Below are 13,670 nucleotides of genomic sequence, written 5' to 3'. Positions count from 1 at the left end.
GGAATGCTGGGAAAGTGAACCTTCTTTGCTAAGTTCACAGCATGCTTAAGAATCCTAAAATCCTATAGCCTGATCCTTAATTCCGAAAATGTTTTCGACAGTGGAATATTTAAAAAGTTTGAACATGGAGTTGGATTCAAATCTGAAAGATTTGGTAGCCTAATTCAATTTATATGGCCAGAGGTATAATTGTAAGATTGTATATTGTGTTTTTCATTTGTCTTTTTATAGTTATTCCATTAAAGGTACCCTGGATGTTTTGCATTGTGATAGATTGTCAAAATGTTCTGCTGAAAAAGGAAAAATATATTCATTGTATAGGATAGGAAAATTTCAGTAGGCTAATCAATTAAAGTCCTGAACTAACCAGGATAGTGTTTATTCCACTATAAGTTCACCACCTATCTTTTTTTGCACCCTTTAGCCTGTATCCAGTTCCTGATTGCCATTTAAATTTCATTTTGTGCATTACTCATTTCTTATCCATATTACTGAGGTGTCATAGCCAAGTACTAGAGAGGTCATTGTGTAACATATAGACCAGCCCCCTCCCCTCTATAAAATTCAGGACCAAATCCCTCATTCACATCCCCTTAGGAATCCTCAAATATAGGACCAAATCTCTCATCCATACTCTTCTAGGAACTCTTAAATTCAGGACTAAATTTCTCAGTCACACCCCTTTAGTGAATTTCAACTTGAAAAAGGTTTTGAATAAAATCATTTAGAATTTAACAGTTGCTAAATTTAACAAGTCTGCTTAATCCTACGCAGTTAGACTACGTGCATTTAGATAAGTGAAAGGTTACTTAACAAGTCAAGTAACCAGTTATTCTGACCTATGGGTTTTTCTCAAAACCAAAAGAGAAATCCTTGCCAGCTTTTGGATGCCAGACTAGTCACATGATTAAATATTACCAATAGTAGTGGAGGTCAACTTCCGCAGGTCACCAAGCCTGTCCGGCAAGTGTGCGCGTTGGATATATGAGCCCAACACAAGGGCGAATAGTTAGTTTTATGGAGAGATTCGAATGCATTAGATCAATTGCTCATGTTCACCTTTTCATGCAATAAGTCATTGAAGCTGTTTTGTCAATAGTTGTATATTGTAAGTAAATAAACCTTATTGTATTTAATCATCTTTTGTCTATGTATTAGGGCATCAGGTACAGTTCCTCTAGCTTTCAGGTACGGTCCCAAGGGAATCTATATTTGTTTCAGGAGACCTCAAACAACACTGAGATGTTTCTGTCTCCCAGGTTACCGGGGATCATATACGAAGCCTTTTTATTTTATTACTAATTTAGCTCCCATATCCACATCAAACTATTAAGATTTAGAAAAGTCCCAAGCAACTCAACGCAAAACCCCCTTTAAAATAAACTCAAACTAAATATTCAACAAAATCACCCGGTAACATATGGCGCGGTCGGGAAAAGAAAGCAGCAAAAGGAACTGAAACTACCTGCGTAATAAATGCCTACTAACATAGACAAGTATGATTACTTACATTTTATTTTTTGATTTTTAAGTGCAGTGCAATTTTATCTCGCTTTTTTTTTGAATTTTTAGGTGCAGTGCGATTTTATTTCTATTTTGCATTTTTTTCTATATAGGTATACCCCATTCAAAAAATATCAAAATATTTAAGAAATTAAAATAAAACAGTAATAAAATTAAAAAAAAAATTTTTGAGATTATTTTAAACCGCATATTTAAAAAAAAAAAAAAAGACTACAATAAATATGGACCAGGAACAAGATGAAATATTAAAAGCGCAGCAAATTATTGCAACTTCGGTAGAAATTGCAAAATCATTACCAGAATATGAAGGAGATACGGACGTTGATCAATTCAACATCCATTTAGGACAATTTGTGGAAATGACAAAAATTGACCTAAAAGTATTAAAAAATATGTTACTTTTAAGACTGAAAGGACAGGCGCTAACATTCCTAAAACAAATAGAAAACTCGATAGGTACAGAAGCAACCTCAACAATTAACTCAATAGAATTATTGCAACAGGCCTTCCAGAAAAGATTCATTGACACAAGTTCATTGAATAAACTGAAACATGGCCTAGTTACTTTTGAACAGACCCAAAACGTTCGTGAGTACTTGCATAAGGTTAGAATCGCAACAGAAGCGCGATACGGTCCAGGAGAAGGGGAATTATATGAAAAAATCATACTAAATGCATTTAAACAGGGACTAAACCCAAAGTTATACCGCCTTTTGATAGCTAAAAATATTGATAACCTAGAACTAGCGGTTCAGGAAATAGAAAGAGCCGTAGAAATTGATTCGATTGTCCTGCAGCATCAAAAACTGTCAATAAATGCTGTAGAAAACAAAGCCCCTGTAAAGTCGAGAGATTCCTCTCCGCGATTTTTCTCACGAGAATCATCGCCCAAACCTGTTCGAAATCAAATTCGAACAACTACACCTCCAAGACAAGTACGTTTTGCCCCCAATAATCAATTAAGGGCACAAACTAACAATGAACCATTAAGGTGCTACACCTGTAGCCGATTAGGACATATCGCAAGAAATTGTTTCGCAAACAATAATTATCGCCCAAATATTAGGGGAACGGGTAACCGTTTGTCCAGGGGGACAAACTATAGTGGGTACGCCCCAAGAGGTAATCGAGGAAACACCTTTGTAACAAGAAATAGTTATCCCACCCAAAATCAAAATTTCCAACGCGATACGTATCAATATCGAGGAGGGTACCGTGGAAGGACAAATCAACCCAATAACAGTTGGAACAGAAGTACAAGAGGAAATTACATCAGCCGACGGCAGCCATATAATAGCTCCATCTCAAATAATAATCAAGGAACCCAAAATAGAACAAATGAAAGTTCTACATCTAACATCTGGGAATCCCAGGGAAACGATATAAGCCCCCAAAATTCGTAGGACCAAAATTTGGTGGCAAGATAATTTATAGGTCCCCCCCAGTAATAATACCATTTTTAAGTGCAAATAATAATAAGATATTACCAGTATTTGAAAATTTCAACGCAGGGAATATTTATTTCTCAGCCCTTATAGATTCAGGAGCAACAGTAAATGTGATAAATTCATCAGTATTTAATAAATTACCAAACTATATTAAACGATGAATGAGCAATATCTGTCCCAATTTATCAAGTGTAACCGGACACGACCTGGATGTGAAAGGCACTGTGTGTCTAGCCTTGCGCAAGGATAACAGAAATTTCTATACTCGATTTATAGTTTGTAAGAATTTTCCATACAAAGCAATAATAGGCGCAAATTTTTTAAAATCAAATAAAATATTATTAGATGTAGCAAATTCAAAGTTTATCTACCCAACGGACACCATATCAATGATAAATAACATACAAGCAAACAAAGTAAGGGAAAATATAGGTAACATGAAAGAGTATAGAAACAAACAAATTCAAGAAATTTGTTATTTGTGGAAAAAACTTGAAAAAATAGAAACCCCAGGAAAAAAACAGGGGAGAATCTTCTAAATTCAATAAAAGAAGAAAATCACGAAAAATATTATGGATTTGTAGTGCGTAAAACAAAAATTCCCCCTAAATCAATGCAGAGGGTCCAAATATCACAAATGTTAGAACCAGTTAATGATAAATATGAAATTTGGGTAGCATCGCCGTCGGAAAATCTCCCGAAATATGTAGTTTGTGAAGAACAAATCATAAATTACGAAAAGGGAGAAGGTTACATTTGGGTAACGAACACCCACGAAAACGACCTAATTACCCTTAGTAAAGGTACATGTTTAGTAGAGATACAAGTAGTATCGGAATCCGACATTAATAATTGGAAAAATTTGGAAAAAAACTACGTGAATAATATTAATGTTTACGTTGACAGAGAATATCCACTGACGCGATCTCAATTCCTTGAGAAATTCGAACTAAGTCACATAACCGACGTGTCATTAAAACAAAAATTATGCGACTTATTATGGGAATATAAAGATGTCTTTTCGACATCTGAAGATGACATAGGACTTATCCCATTTTATGAACACGCAATACAAACCACGGGGCCACCAGTCGCAAAACAACCATACAGAATTCCTTATAAACATAAGGAATGGCTAATAAACAAAATACATGAACTCGAAAAAAATCAAATCATAAGGCCAAGCATAAGCCCATACTCTGCCCCCGTTATTTTAGTCCCGAAAAAGAATAATGATCTTAGACTAGTGGTAGATTATAGAGCTTTAAATAAACAAGTAGTAAGTGACAAATTTCCCCTACCTAGAATAGACGAAATTCTAGACTCAATATCAAATAAAAATAAAATATTTACTTCCCTAGATTTGACACAAGGGTATCATCAAGTAAAAATAGCTGAGGGCGATGTTTTTAAAACAGCTTTTTCAACTTCAGAATGTGGTTCTTATGAATACTTAAGAGTACCATTTGGACTAAAAACTAGTTCGAGTGCATTGTGTAGACCCCTCCTTCATTTACTAAGAGGCCTAAATAACATAATTCATTTTGTTGATGACGTCATAGCTATGGACAAAGACGCGGAGGACCATTTAGAGACACTAGCAAAAGTGTTTGGGAAATTTAGAGAAGGCAATTTAAAATGTAGACCAGAAAAAGTAAATCTTTTTCAAACAAAACTAAAATTTTAGGAGTAGTTGTAACGCAAGGACAAATTTCCCCAGACCCTGAAAAAATAAAATCCGTTAAAAATATAAAGCCCCCCCAAACAATTAAACAATTACGAGGAATCTTAGGATTAATGAGCTATTTCCGAAAATTTATAAGAAATTACGCACAAGTTGCGAAACCTTTAACGGACCTCACGAGAGGCAACCCACAAAAAATTGTGTGGTCTAATACAGCTCAAAATGCATTAGATCATTTAAAAAAGGCTCTAACCTCAGAACCTATTTTATCGCTACCCGACTTCCAAACAGGACAATTCGTTGTTACAACGGATGCCTCAAACAAGGGAATTGGGGCGATCCTCTCCCAAATAATAAATGGAGAAGAAAGAGTAATAGCGTACGCTTCTCGCACCCTGACTTCTGGAGAAAGTAATTATTCTGCTACACAGCTTGAATTATTATCAATTATCCACCATTTGGACAAGTTCAGGCATTATTTGGTAGGCAGAAAATTTAAACTGCGTTCAGACCACAAAAGCCTGCAATATTTGCAAACTTTCAAAAAGCCAACGGGAATACTCGCGAGATGGATTTTGAAAATCCAAGACTTAGATTATGAATTTGAACATCTTAAGGGAAAACAAAATGCCCCATGTGATTATCTAAGTAGATTTCCAGATAATACCCCAGTAGAAAATAAAAATGAAGAAGTCAACACAATAAAAGCAAAGTATGTTAAAAGAAAGAAAGGTTTAAAAACGAAATCAGTTGGGAATAATTAGGTTGAGAAGGAACAGAAAAACAGCCCACTTTCCTTAAATTCTATAAAAATATATCAAAAGAAAGATAATACTTGTGCTGCTCTAATAGAATATTTCTTATATGATAAAGAGTTACCTGATGAAATGAAATCTTTTAAAAAAGAAATTGATAACTATTATTATGATTTCGACGAAAAAATACTATGTAGGATAATAACCGATACTGATAAAAGAAATCAAACTTCCGTTATACCAGTTTTACCCCAAATTTTGAGAAAAACCCATAGGTCAGAATAACTGGTTACTTGACTTGTTAAGTAAACTTTCACTTATCTAAATGCACGTAGTCTAACTGCGTAGGATTAAGCAGACTTGTTAAATTTAGCAACTGTTAAATTCTAAATGATTTTATTCAAAACCTTTTTCAAGTTGAAATTCACTAAAGGGGTGTGACTGAGAAATTTAGTCCTGAATTTAAGAGTTCCTAGAAGAGTATGGATGAGAGATTTGGTCCTATATTTGAGGATTCCTAAGGGGATGTGAATGAGGGATTTGGTCCTGAATTTTATAGAGGGGAGGGGGCTGGTCTATATGTTACTATTGGTAATATTTAATCATGTGACTAGTCTGGCATCCAAAAGCTGTTCCTATGGCAAGGATTTCTCTTTTGGTTTTGAGAAAAACCCATAGGTCAGAATAACTGGTTACTTGACTTGTTAAGTAACCTTTCACGTATCTAAATGCACGTAGTCTAACTGCGTAGGATTAAGCAGACTTGTTAAATTTAGCAACTGTTAAATTCTAAATGATTTTATTCAAAACCTTTTTCAAGTTGAAATTCACTAAAGGGGTGTGACTGAGAAATTTAGTCCTGAATTTAAGAGTTCCTAGAAGAGTATGGATGAGAGATTTGGTCCTATATTTGAGGATTCCTAAGGGGATGTGAATGAGGGATTTGGTCCTGAATTTTATAGAGGGAAGGGGGCTGGTCTATATGTTACATATGGCGCGGCCTGTAGGATTTTAAAATTCTAAAAAATTAATAAGATGTTACCAGTATTTGATCCTATATCCAAAAAAATATCAAGAACAGTCAGCACAATGAACTATTTAAAAAATGAAGTAGACAGAGTAATCTCTGATTCCAGCCTAACAATGGTGTCACTAGACATTGTTATTATGTCTTTGTTGAACTTAGCCACTGATGTCAGTAAATTTGAGTTCGCGTTATTTGAGTTAACAGGAGGTACTCTTTCTTACGACTTAGTGGATCCCTCGGATCTTAAGAACATCCTAAACGAAATAAAGACTCACTTAACATTTGGTCTCCACTTACCAGTAGAACCAGAAGTAGCTAACTTGTTTTTATATTATACCAAACTAAAGGTGCATATTACCGAGATCAATGAGCAACTATTTGCTGTAGTCACAATTCCTTTGATTAATCAACAATCCATATACGACCTATACAAAATATCTACATTTCCCAGCAACATTAAAGAGACAAACTCCTTCATGAGCATCATCCCAGAAGCGGAATATATGTTAATAGATCAAGATAGAAGAAAATACGCGTTAGCAAATACCGAAGAATTATAAGAATGCGTGTCATTTAAAAATTTGGTCTGCCAACTTACATTACCTATATATAACGTAAAAATAGGATCATGCATGCTAGATCTATTCCTAAAGGAATCGCAGCAACAAAATATTCCTGATTCTTGTGAAGCCTTAATAGGAAATACCAAAAGAGAAACTTTCATTAATTTACGGAACGACTTATGGTTATTTACAGTACCTAAAAAGACGGTAGGAACTCTATCCTGCTATAACAATACAGAAAAAATTGACCCCAGCTATCGAACCGAAATATTATTACAGGATGTTGGGACTATTACAATCAAACAAGGTTGCAGACTTGTAACTAAAGAAACAACCGTCCAAACACCTCTAATCACAACCAGCACTAACGTCATGAGCCCAAAAATAATAAATTTTCAAGGAATAAACTTGTCCTTCACGATTCCGAATATAAATGATGAAGAATCTAAAACATCCATATGGCCAAAAATAGAAAAGATCAAAGGTACAATGCAATTAACAAAAATAAAGGAAGCGTTAGATATGCAAATACCCTTATTCACTAACGAAGACCAAAGATTGAAATACGTGGAGAGCCAATACGGTTTGTTCTCACCAAACTCATGGTATAATATTATAATCACAATATTCATGGTATTTCTTATTTCACTAACAATAAGAGCGCTACTAACAATTAACTATGGGAAAATACTGAAGAGAAAAAGGATAAATACTGATGCAATTGAGGCACAAGAGATGCATCAATTGAACCCTACTGCTCCTGATGATATTTAAGCCATTTTAACAGGGAGGATGTAATAATCCGGGGAAATTAAGAGGTCTTTCTCCGTACGTAACATCCTTTCCCTACTGTAAAAATATTGTTGGTGTATAACAGCTAAAAGGCTATGATACAACATACTGTATTACTTTTTGGCATATACATCAAAAATACTCTTGGCAGAAAATCTTTATGTAAATATAGACCTCTAACAAGCACGAAAAAATTCGTTCCTATCTTTTCATGTGCAAGAGATTTAAGAGGTCATCTCTTGTAATTTTGCTGATCTATTCCAAGAAAGAAAACGTTCCAAGGCGTGATAATTGAAAGGCTATGATGCAAAATGTATTACTTTCCGACTAATCACGCATTGAAGGTTCAAATTATTTTTTCAATTAAAGTATGATCCAGAACATTAAGACCTCTATATAATCTTACATATATATAACCCTCTTTAGTGCCGTGTTTTTATATTTACATGTAATCATAATAATATAGTAATAGTGTAGTACCAATAAAACTATTTTCAGTTGCTATATGACCAAATATACCTCACGTTACTTCAAATGTACCTGAGAATTATTAGAATTTAAAACTTCTTTTAAGAAATCGTACATTCGATTTCACTTTGAATGTTTGAAAAAAAAATAATATTACTGTTATGCAATTATGTGCTATTATTATGCAATTTAAAATAATGCTTTATATTATCGTATCACTAGTACCATTTTATATGTTAACAACATGATTCTGCTTGGAAATTTTTATTACAGAATTTGGCATACTACTAACATTGGCCAACAAACGTCATGGTCAAAGACTACAAAACACCTATCATGATTTATCAACCATCGAAGAATGCCCAAGACACGTCTGATTAAACCGGAAAACTATCACCCATCTTTCATTTCTGACCATACGATGTAGACTAGAGAAAACGAAACATCCAGCCAGCGGGTACGACAACATACCCACGCAAATACACCATTAGTGAACCCAATTCAATATGGAAACCCTCACACACCTAATGAAGTTTTAGAACAGGAGATCCTAAGTCCTAATTTTTTAACTTAGGAATCACTTAACAAGTAAGGTGTTAAATAGTACTCCAGTCTATTGAATTAAATTAAGATAACGCAAAAGACAATTAAGATAACGCTTAAATGCAGAAGAGAGCGGGAGCAGGACAGAAGAACTGTAGTACCGGCCGTACCTTTGTACTTAAACTGCTGGGGATAGGTGATTCTGAGTCCCGCGCTTCCCATTTTGTAAAAGCGTAAAAACAAAATCTTTACTTTTGCTAAATGGTGATAAATTAAAAAATGACAATATATTTGTTCAATCAGTAAATAGGGCAAGGACACGAAAATTGTGATTGGTGTGAAACTAATATCCAGAACTAATAAGTGATGAACATTTAAGCCAAATAGTGAATTATAAATTTAAGTGAATAAAAATGCCAGTGAAAATCTTTTTATATTACGTCGTGTATTTTTATTTTTTATTGTTAAAATACCTGGGATCAATTAAAAATCAAATATAACAGTTAAAACTTCAAGTAAAAATGAACAATTGGAACCAGGTATTCGAGTGTAATAACAGTTAATGTCAAGTGTTGTGGTTAAATAATTTTTTAGTGCTAGGTGCAGGACATATATATATATAAGGTGTAGGAAAATATTTCTTAAATTTTAATCATCATTTACAAGGTTATGGAATTATAATAAAATTTTTATAAACAATAAGGAATAAAATGCAATATCTAAAGAGAGGGATTAGACTGATTGATGGGGACATCAATATACAATGGGAAAGGGGATATGTAACATATAGACCAGCCCCCTCCCCTCTATAAAATTCAGGACCAAATCCCTCATTCACATCCCCTTAGGAATCCTCAAATATAGGACCAAATCTCTCATCCATACTCTTCTAGGAACTCTTAAATTCAGGACTAAATTTCTCAGTCACACCCCTTTAGTGAATTTCAACTTGAAAAAGGTTTTGAATACAATCATTTAGAATTTAACAGTTGCTAAATTTAACAAGTCTGCTTAATCCTACGCAGTTAGACTACGTGCATTTAGATAAGTGAAAGGTTACTTAACAAGTCAAGTAACCAGTTATTCTGACCTATGGGTTTTTCTCAAAACCAAAAGAGAAATCCTTGCCATAGGAACAGCTTTTGGATGCCAGACTAGTCACATGATTAAATATTACCAATAGTAGTGGAGGTCAACTTCCGCAGGTCACCAAGCCTGTCCGGCAAGTGTGCGCGTTGGATATATGAGCCCAACACAAGGGCGAATAGTTAGTTTTATGGAGAGATTCGAATGCATTAGATCAATTGCTCATGTTCACCTTTTCATGCAATAAGTCATTGAAGCTGTTTTGTCAATAGTTGTATATTGTAAGTAAATAAACCTTATTGTATTTAATCATCTTTTGTCTATGTATTAGGGCATCAGGTACAGTTCCTCTAGCTTTCAGGTATGGTCCCAAGGGAATCTATATTTGTTTCAGGAGACCTCAAACAACACTGAGATGTTTCTGTCTCCCAGGTTACCGGGGATCACATACGAAGCCTTTTTATTTTATTACTAATTTAGCTCCCATATCCACATCAAACTATTAAGATTTAGAAAAGTCCCAAGCAACTCAACGTAAAACCCCCTTTAAAATAAACTCAAACTAAATATTCAACAAAATCACCCCGTAACAATTGTTAAATATCATATGCTTAAGTATATATATCTTGTACATTGTTTGATGTGGTATAAGCTAAAAGGGTAAAATTCTAGTTAATTGACTTCTTGCTAGGCTACTTATTTTTCTCAGAGTATACATTGTTTGATGTGGTATAAGCTAAAAGGGTAAAATTCTAGTTAATTGACTTCTTGCTATCTCAGAAAGGGTTTAGGTTAGGAAAATGAAACTTTCAGGGATGAATCTACAGACTAAAGTATGTCCCAGGAAGGTATTTTGAAGCAACTACCTCTACTCCTTCTCCCTCTAGAGGGTCTTGACCTTTGATGACCTTTAAAAATATGTGTGTTATAAAAGCGAAACCTTGCAAAATAGATCTTCTGCTTAATTGAAGTACAACAAAATAGTTTTCAGCTTCATAACTTTGCTCAATTCCATTTCATAAGGTTTTAAAGATATGCAAATACATTTCCTAAGTTTTGAAAAAAAACATTGATATGGCTCAAAATACTACTGAAATAACAGGAATTGCATTTTCAGAACTAAAGACAGAGAAAAAGCAACTAGTAACTGAAAATTAAGGTATAATGTTATTTTGTCAAAATTTCAATATGAATTTACCAACCTGTCATGTTGGTAAATTTCAGGGTTCTCTAGAGGGAGAAGGTGTGGAGGTGGGTACTTTAAAATGTCTTCCCGGGACATACTTTAGCCTGTAGACCCATCCCTGAAAGTTTCATTTTCCTAACCCTAAACCCTTTCCAAGATAGCAAGAAGTCAATTAACTAGAATTTTACCACTAAAAGAAGTACCTGTAGACCTATAGAAGAAATTGTTGCAAAAAAAGGGATTCTTTACATACATAATATTTATAGCTAAAACGTTCTACTTGCAGCTCTGCTCTACTTTACCCCAACCCTCCTAATACAGAAATATATTGCTGAAAGTACAAATTTTCCATTGATTCTTCCAATCTATTCCTTGACCCTAGTTGTTATTAATTGAAGCAACTGTGAAAAAATGAGAACTGGAAAAACAAGTAGCAGGTGGCAGAGTACCCTGGAAATATATAATTTGCGATATGTATTTGCATATTAGACAGGTTGGGGGTAATTTTTTGTTCTTCATATTTTTGACATACAAATAAAGTGAACATACCACTTGACACTTTTCTTTTATGTTTTTTACAAATATAATAATTGCTTCTATTATAAATTGAAATTTCAGTACTTTTTGATCTAACCTAAATACTTTTGGTGCTGAGAAAATATAGTAAATAATTTTGTCAAAAACAACCAAATATGCATACTTTAATTGAAAATTCAACATCAAGAAAGAATAAAACAGTTTAATATTGTAAAATTTATTTATAAACTTAGTTGTGGAAAATCAGTGTTTTTTGATTATATAACATTAAAAAATGAATTTATGATGTAACAATAAGTTTGAGACCAATGTTTTAAAGTTTGAGACTGATGTGGAATTTTGTCATTTTCAAAAGCTCAAAAAATGCTTAAATTTGAATTTGCAGTAGAAGCAATTATTATATTCATAAAGAACATAAAAAAAGCATCAAGTGGTATGTTCACTTTATTCTTAAATTAAAAAAACGAACAACAAAAAATTTACCAATTATTAGTATATGGCTGAATGATTTTTCCCCTGGATATTTAGACTAAGTGGAAGGTCACTTGTACCTGATGCTGTCCCTGCTGTTTTAGTTGGATAGAAAAGAACCAAAGAAAGTTCCCTTTGAAAAGGGAAGCCCAAAAGTGAGATTAAATTTGTCAAAGCTTGGAGGTTTGGAGGTTTAAAGAAAATTGATTCATAATTGAAGCTTTGTTCATTTCAGTCTTAAAGATCACCTATGTTTGTGACACTTCATTCAATGGTTGTAAAAGAATACTTTTATTATTTGTTTGTCTTCTATCTTGTCTTTGATCTCTACAAGATCATTTTTAATCTTTAAATTGATATGTACTTCTTACAAATTAACTAGTCATACCAGAGTTCCATTTGTAAGTTTTTGACCTACTTTTTAATCCCTGGTCTCAAAATTGTATTTAAATTTATTGAAGCTAGGACACATAGAACTACTGCCTGTTTAAAGAAAATGGATAGACAAAAGTAGGTTTTATTAAACTAAAGCGCTAGGGTCAGGCAATTAAAAAAAACAAAAAAACAATGAAGATTAACTTTAAAACACTTGACATTACATAATTATAACAGTCACAAAGAAAAACAAATCACAAAATTTTACTTCTGTGCTCAGTTGCCAACCTGAACAATTGTCCTAAATTTTTAAATCTTGCAAAACATTCACCAGCCATCTGTTATAACCCACACTCTTGTCTATACATCAAAAATTCAGGGAAAAGGAAGGACTGTCTTACCGACATTTCTTCAGTTCTACTTATATTTAATGGGTTTAAAAGAAAGTTTCTATGGCTAAGTCAGTAGGCCAGTAAAGGACCAGGTGGTTCATTAGCCAGGAAGTGCAATCTGAATCTAGGGGCCAGGCGTCCTATTAGTAGTAGTATTAGTAGTAGTGTGCACTACTAGTATTCCAAAAGATATTCCGAAATAATACAAAAATAAACTCTTAACACACGCTGACAATCTAAATGCACATAGTGTCTTTTGTTAGTTTGAATTTGCCATCAATATTCTCTCAAATTTTACCTTCATAGATTTAGCCTTAATAGTACTATTGTCACAATAGTTTCAGTGGTAGTAAAAGCAGTTGTAGCGTTAGTGTTGTATTAGCAGTTGCAGTAGGAGTAGAAGCAGCAGTATTAATAGCAGTAGTAGCATGTGCATATCGCCTTGTGGTCAGTTGAACATCGCTTTCATGATAACCCAGAAGTTTCATCTTGACATGTTAAGCCGTTCTAACAATAACGTTGATGTGCCCTTTTGACGTTCTTTTCACCTTAATACTCTAAGCCTCACAAGTTGTTGCAATTGAGGTAGTAGTTGGAGCGGGGAGTTTCATTTGAGGTAGCAGTTGGAATAGTTTGGCAGGAGTAGTATGCATATATTACCTTTTTGTCACTTGATCTTCCCCTTAATTATTCTCTGTAATACTCGCTACCGAAGTAATAGTTCTAGTGATAATAGTTGTAGTAGTAATAGTAAACTAATATACTCAGTCATTCCTGAATTACGTCCTTTTGACAACCCATATACACATTACTAGTTAT

The 13,670-nt window shown here is 33.7% G+C and overlaps 1 protein-coding gene across 5 annotated transcripts in view; it reads left to right on the top strand.

The window, feature by feature from the left end:
• The first annotated feature begins 61 nt into the window (after positions 1 to 61).
• The window catches only part of LOC136026488 (Bardet-Biedl syndrome 1 protein homolog), a 62,444-nt gene continuing 48,835 nt past the window's right edge, over positions 62 to 13,670 (top strand). For 3 of the 5 annotated variants that reach the window (XM_065703110.1, XM_065703109.1, XM_065703106.1), the window contains exon 1: positions 62 to 191. In XM_065703110.1, the coding sequence (XP_065559182.1) occupies positions 174 to 191 (18 nt within the window). In that variant the 5' untranslated portion in view covers positions 62 to 173. Of the gene's footprint in view, positions 192 to 317; positions 337 to 13,670 lie in introns of those variants that run through there. The other 2 variants (XM_065703108.1, XM_065703111.1) reach the window with 2 other exon arrangements.

Source organism: Artemia franciscana, chromosome 4, assembly GCF_032884065.1.
Source record: "Artemia franciscana chromosome 4, ASM3288406v1, whole genome shotgun sequence".
Classification (NCBI taxonomy): domain Eukaryota; kingdom Metazoa; phylum Arthropoda; class Branchiopoda; order Anostraca; family Artemiidae; genus Artemia; species Artemia franciscana.
The sequence above is the reverse complement of the archived record's forward strand: the minus strand, read 5'-3'. Positions and strand labels throughout refer to the sequence as shown.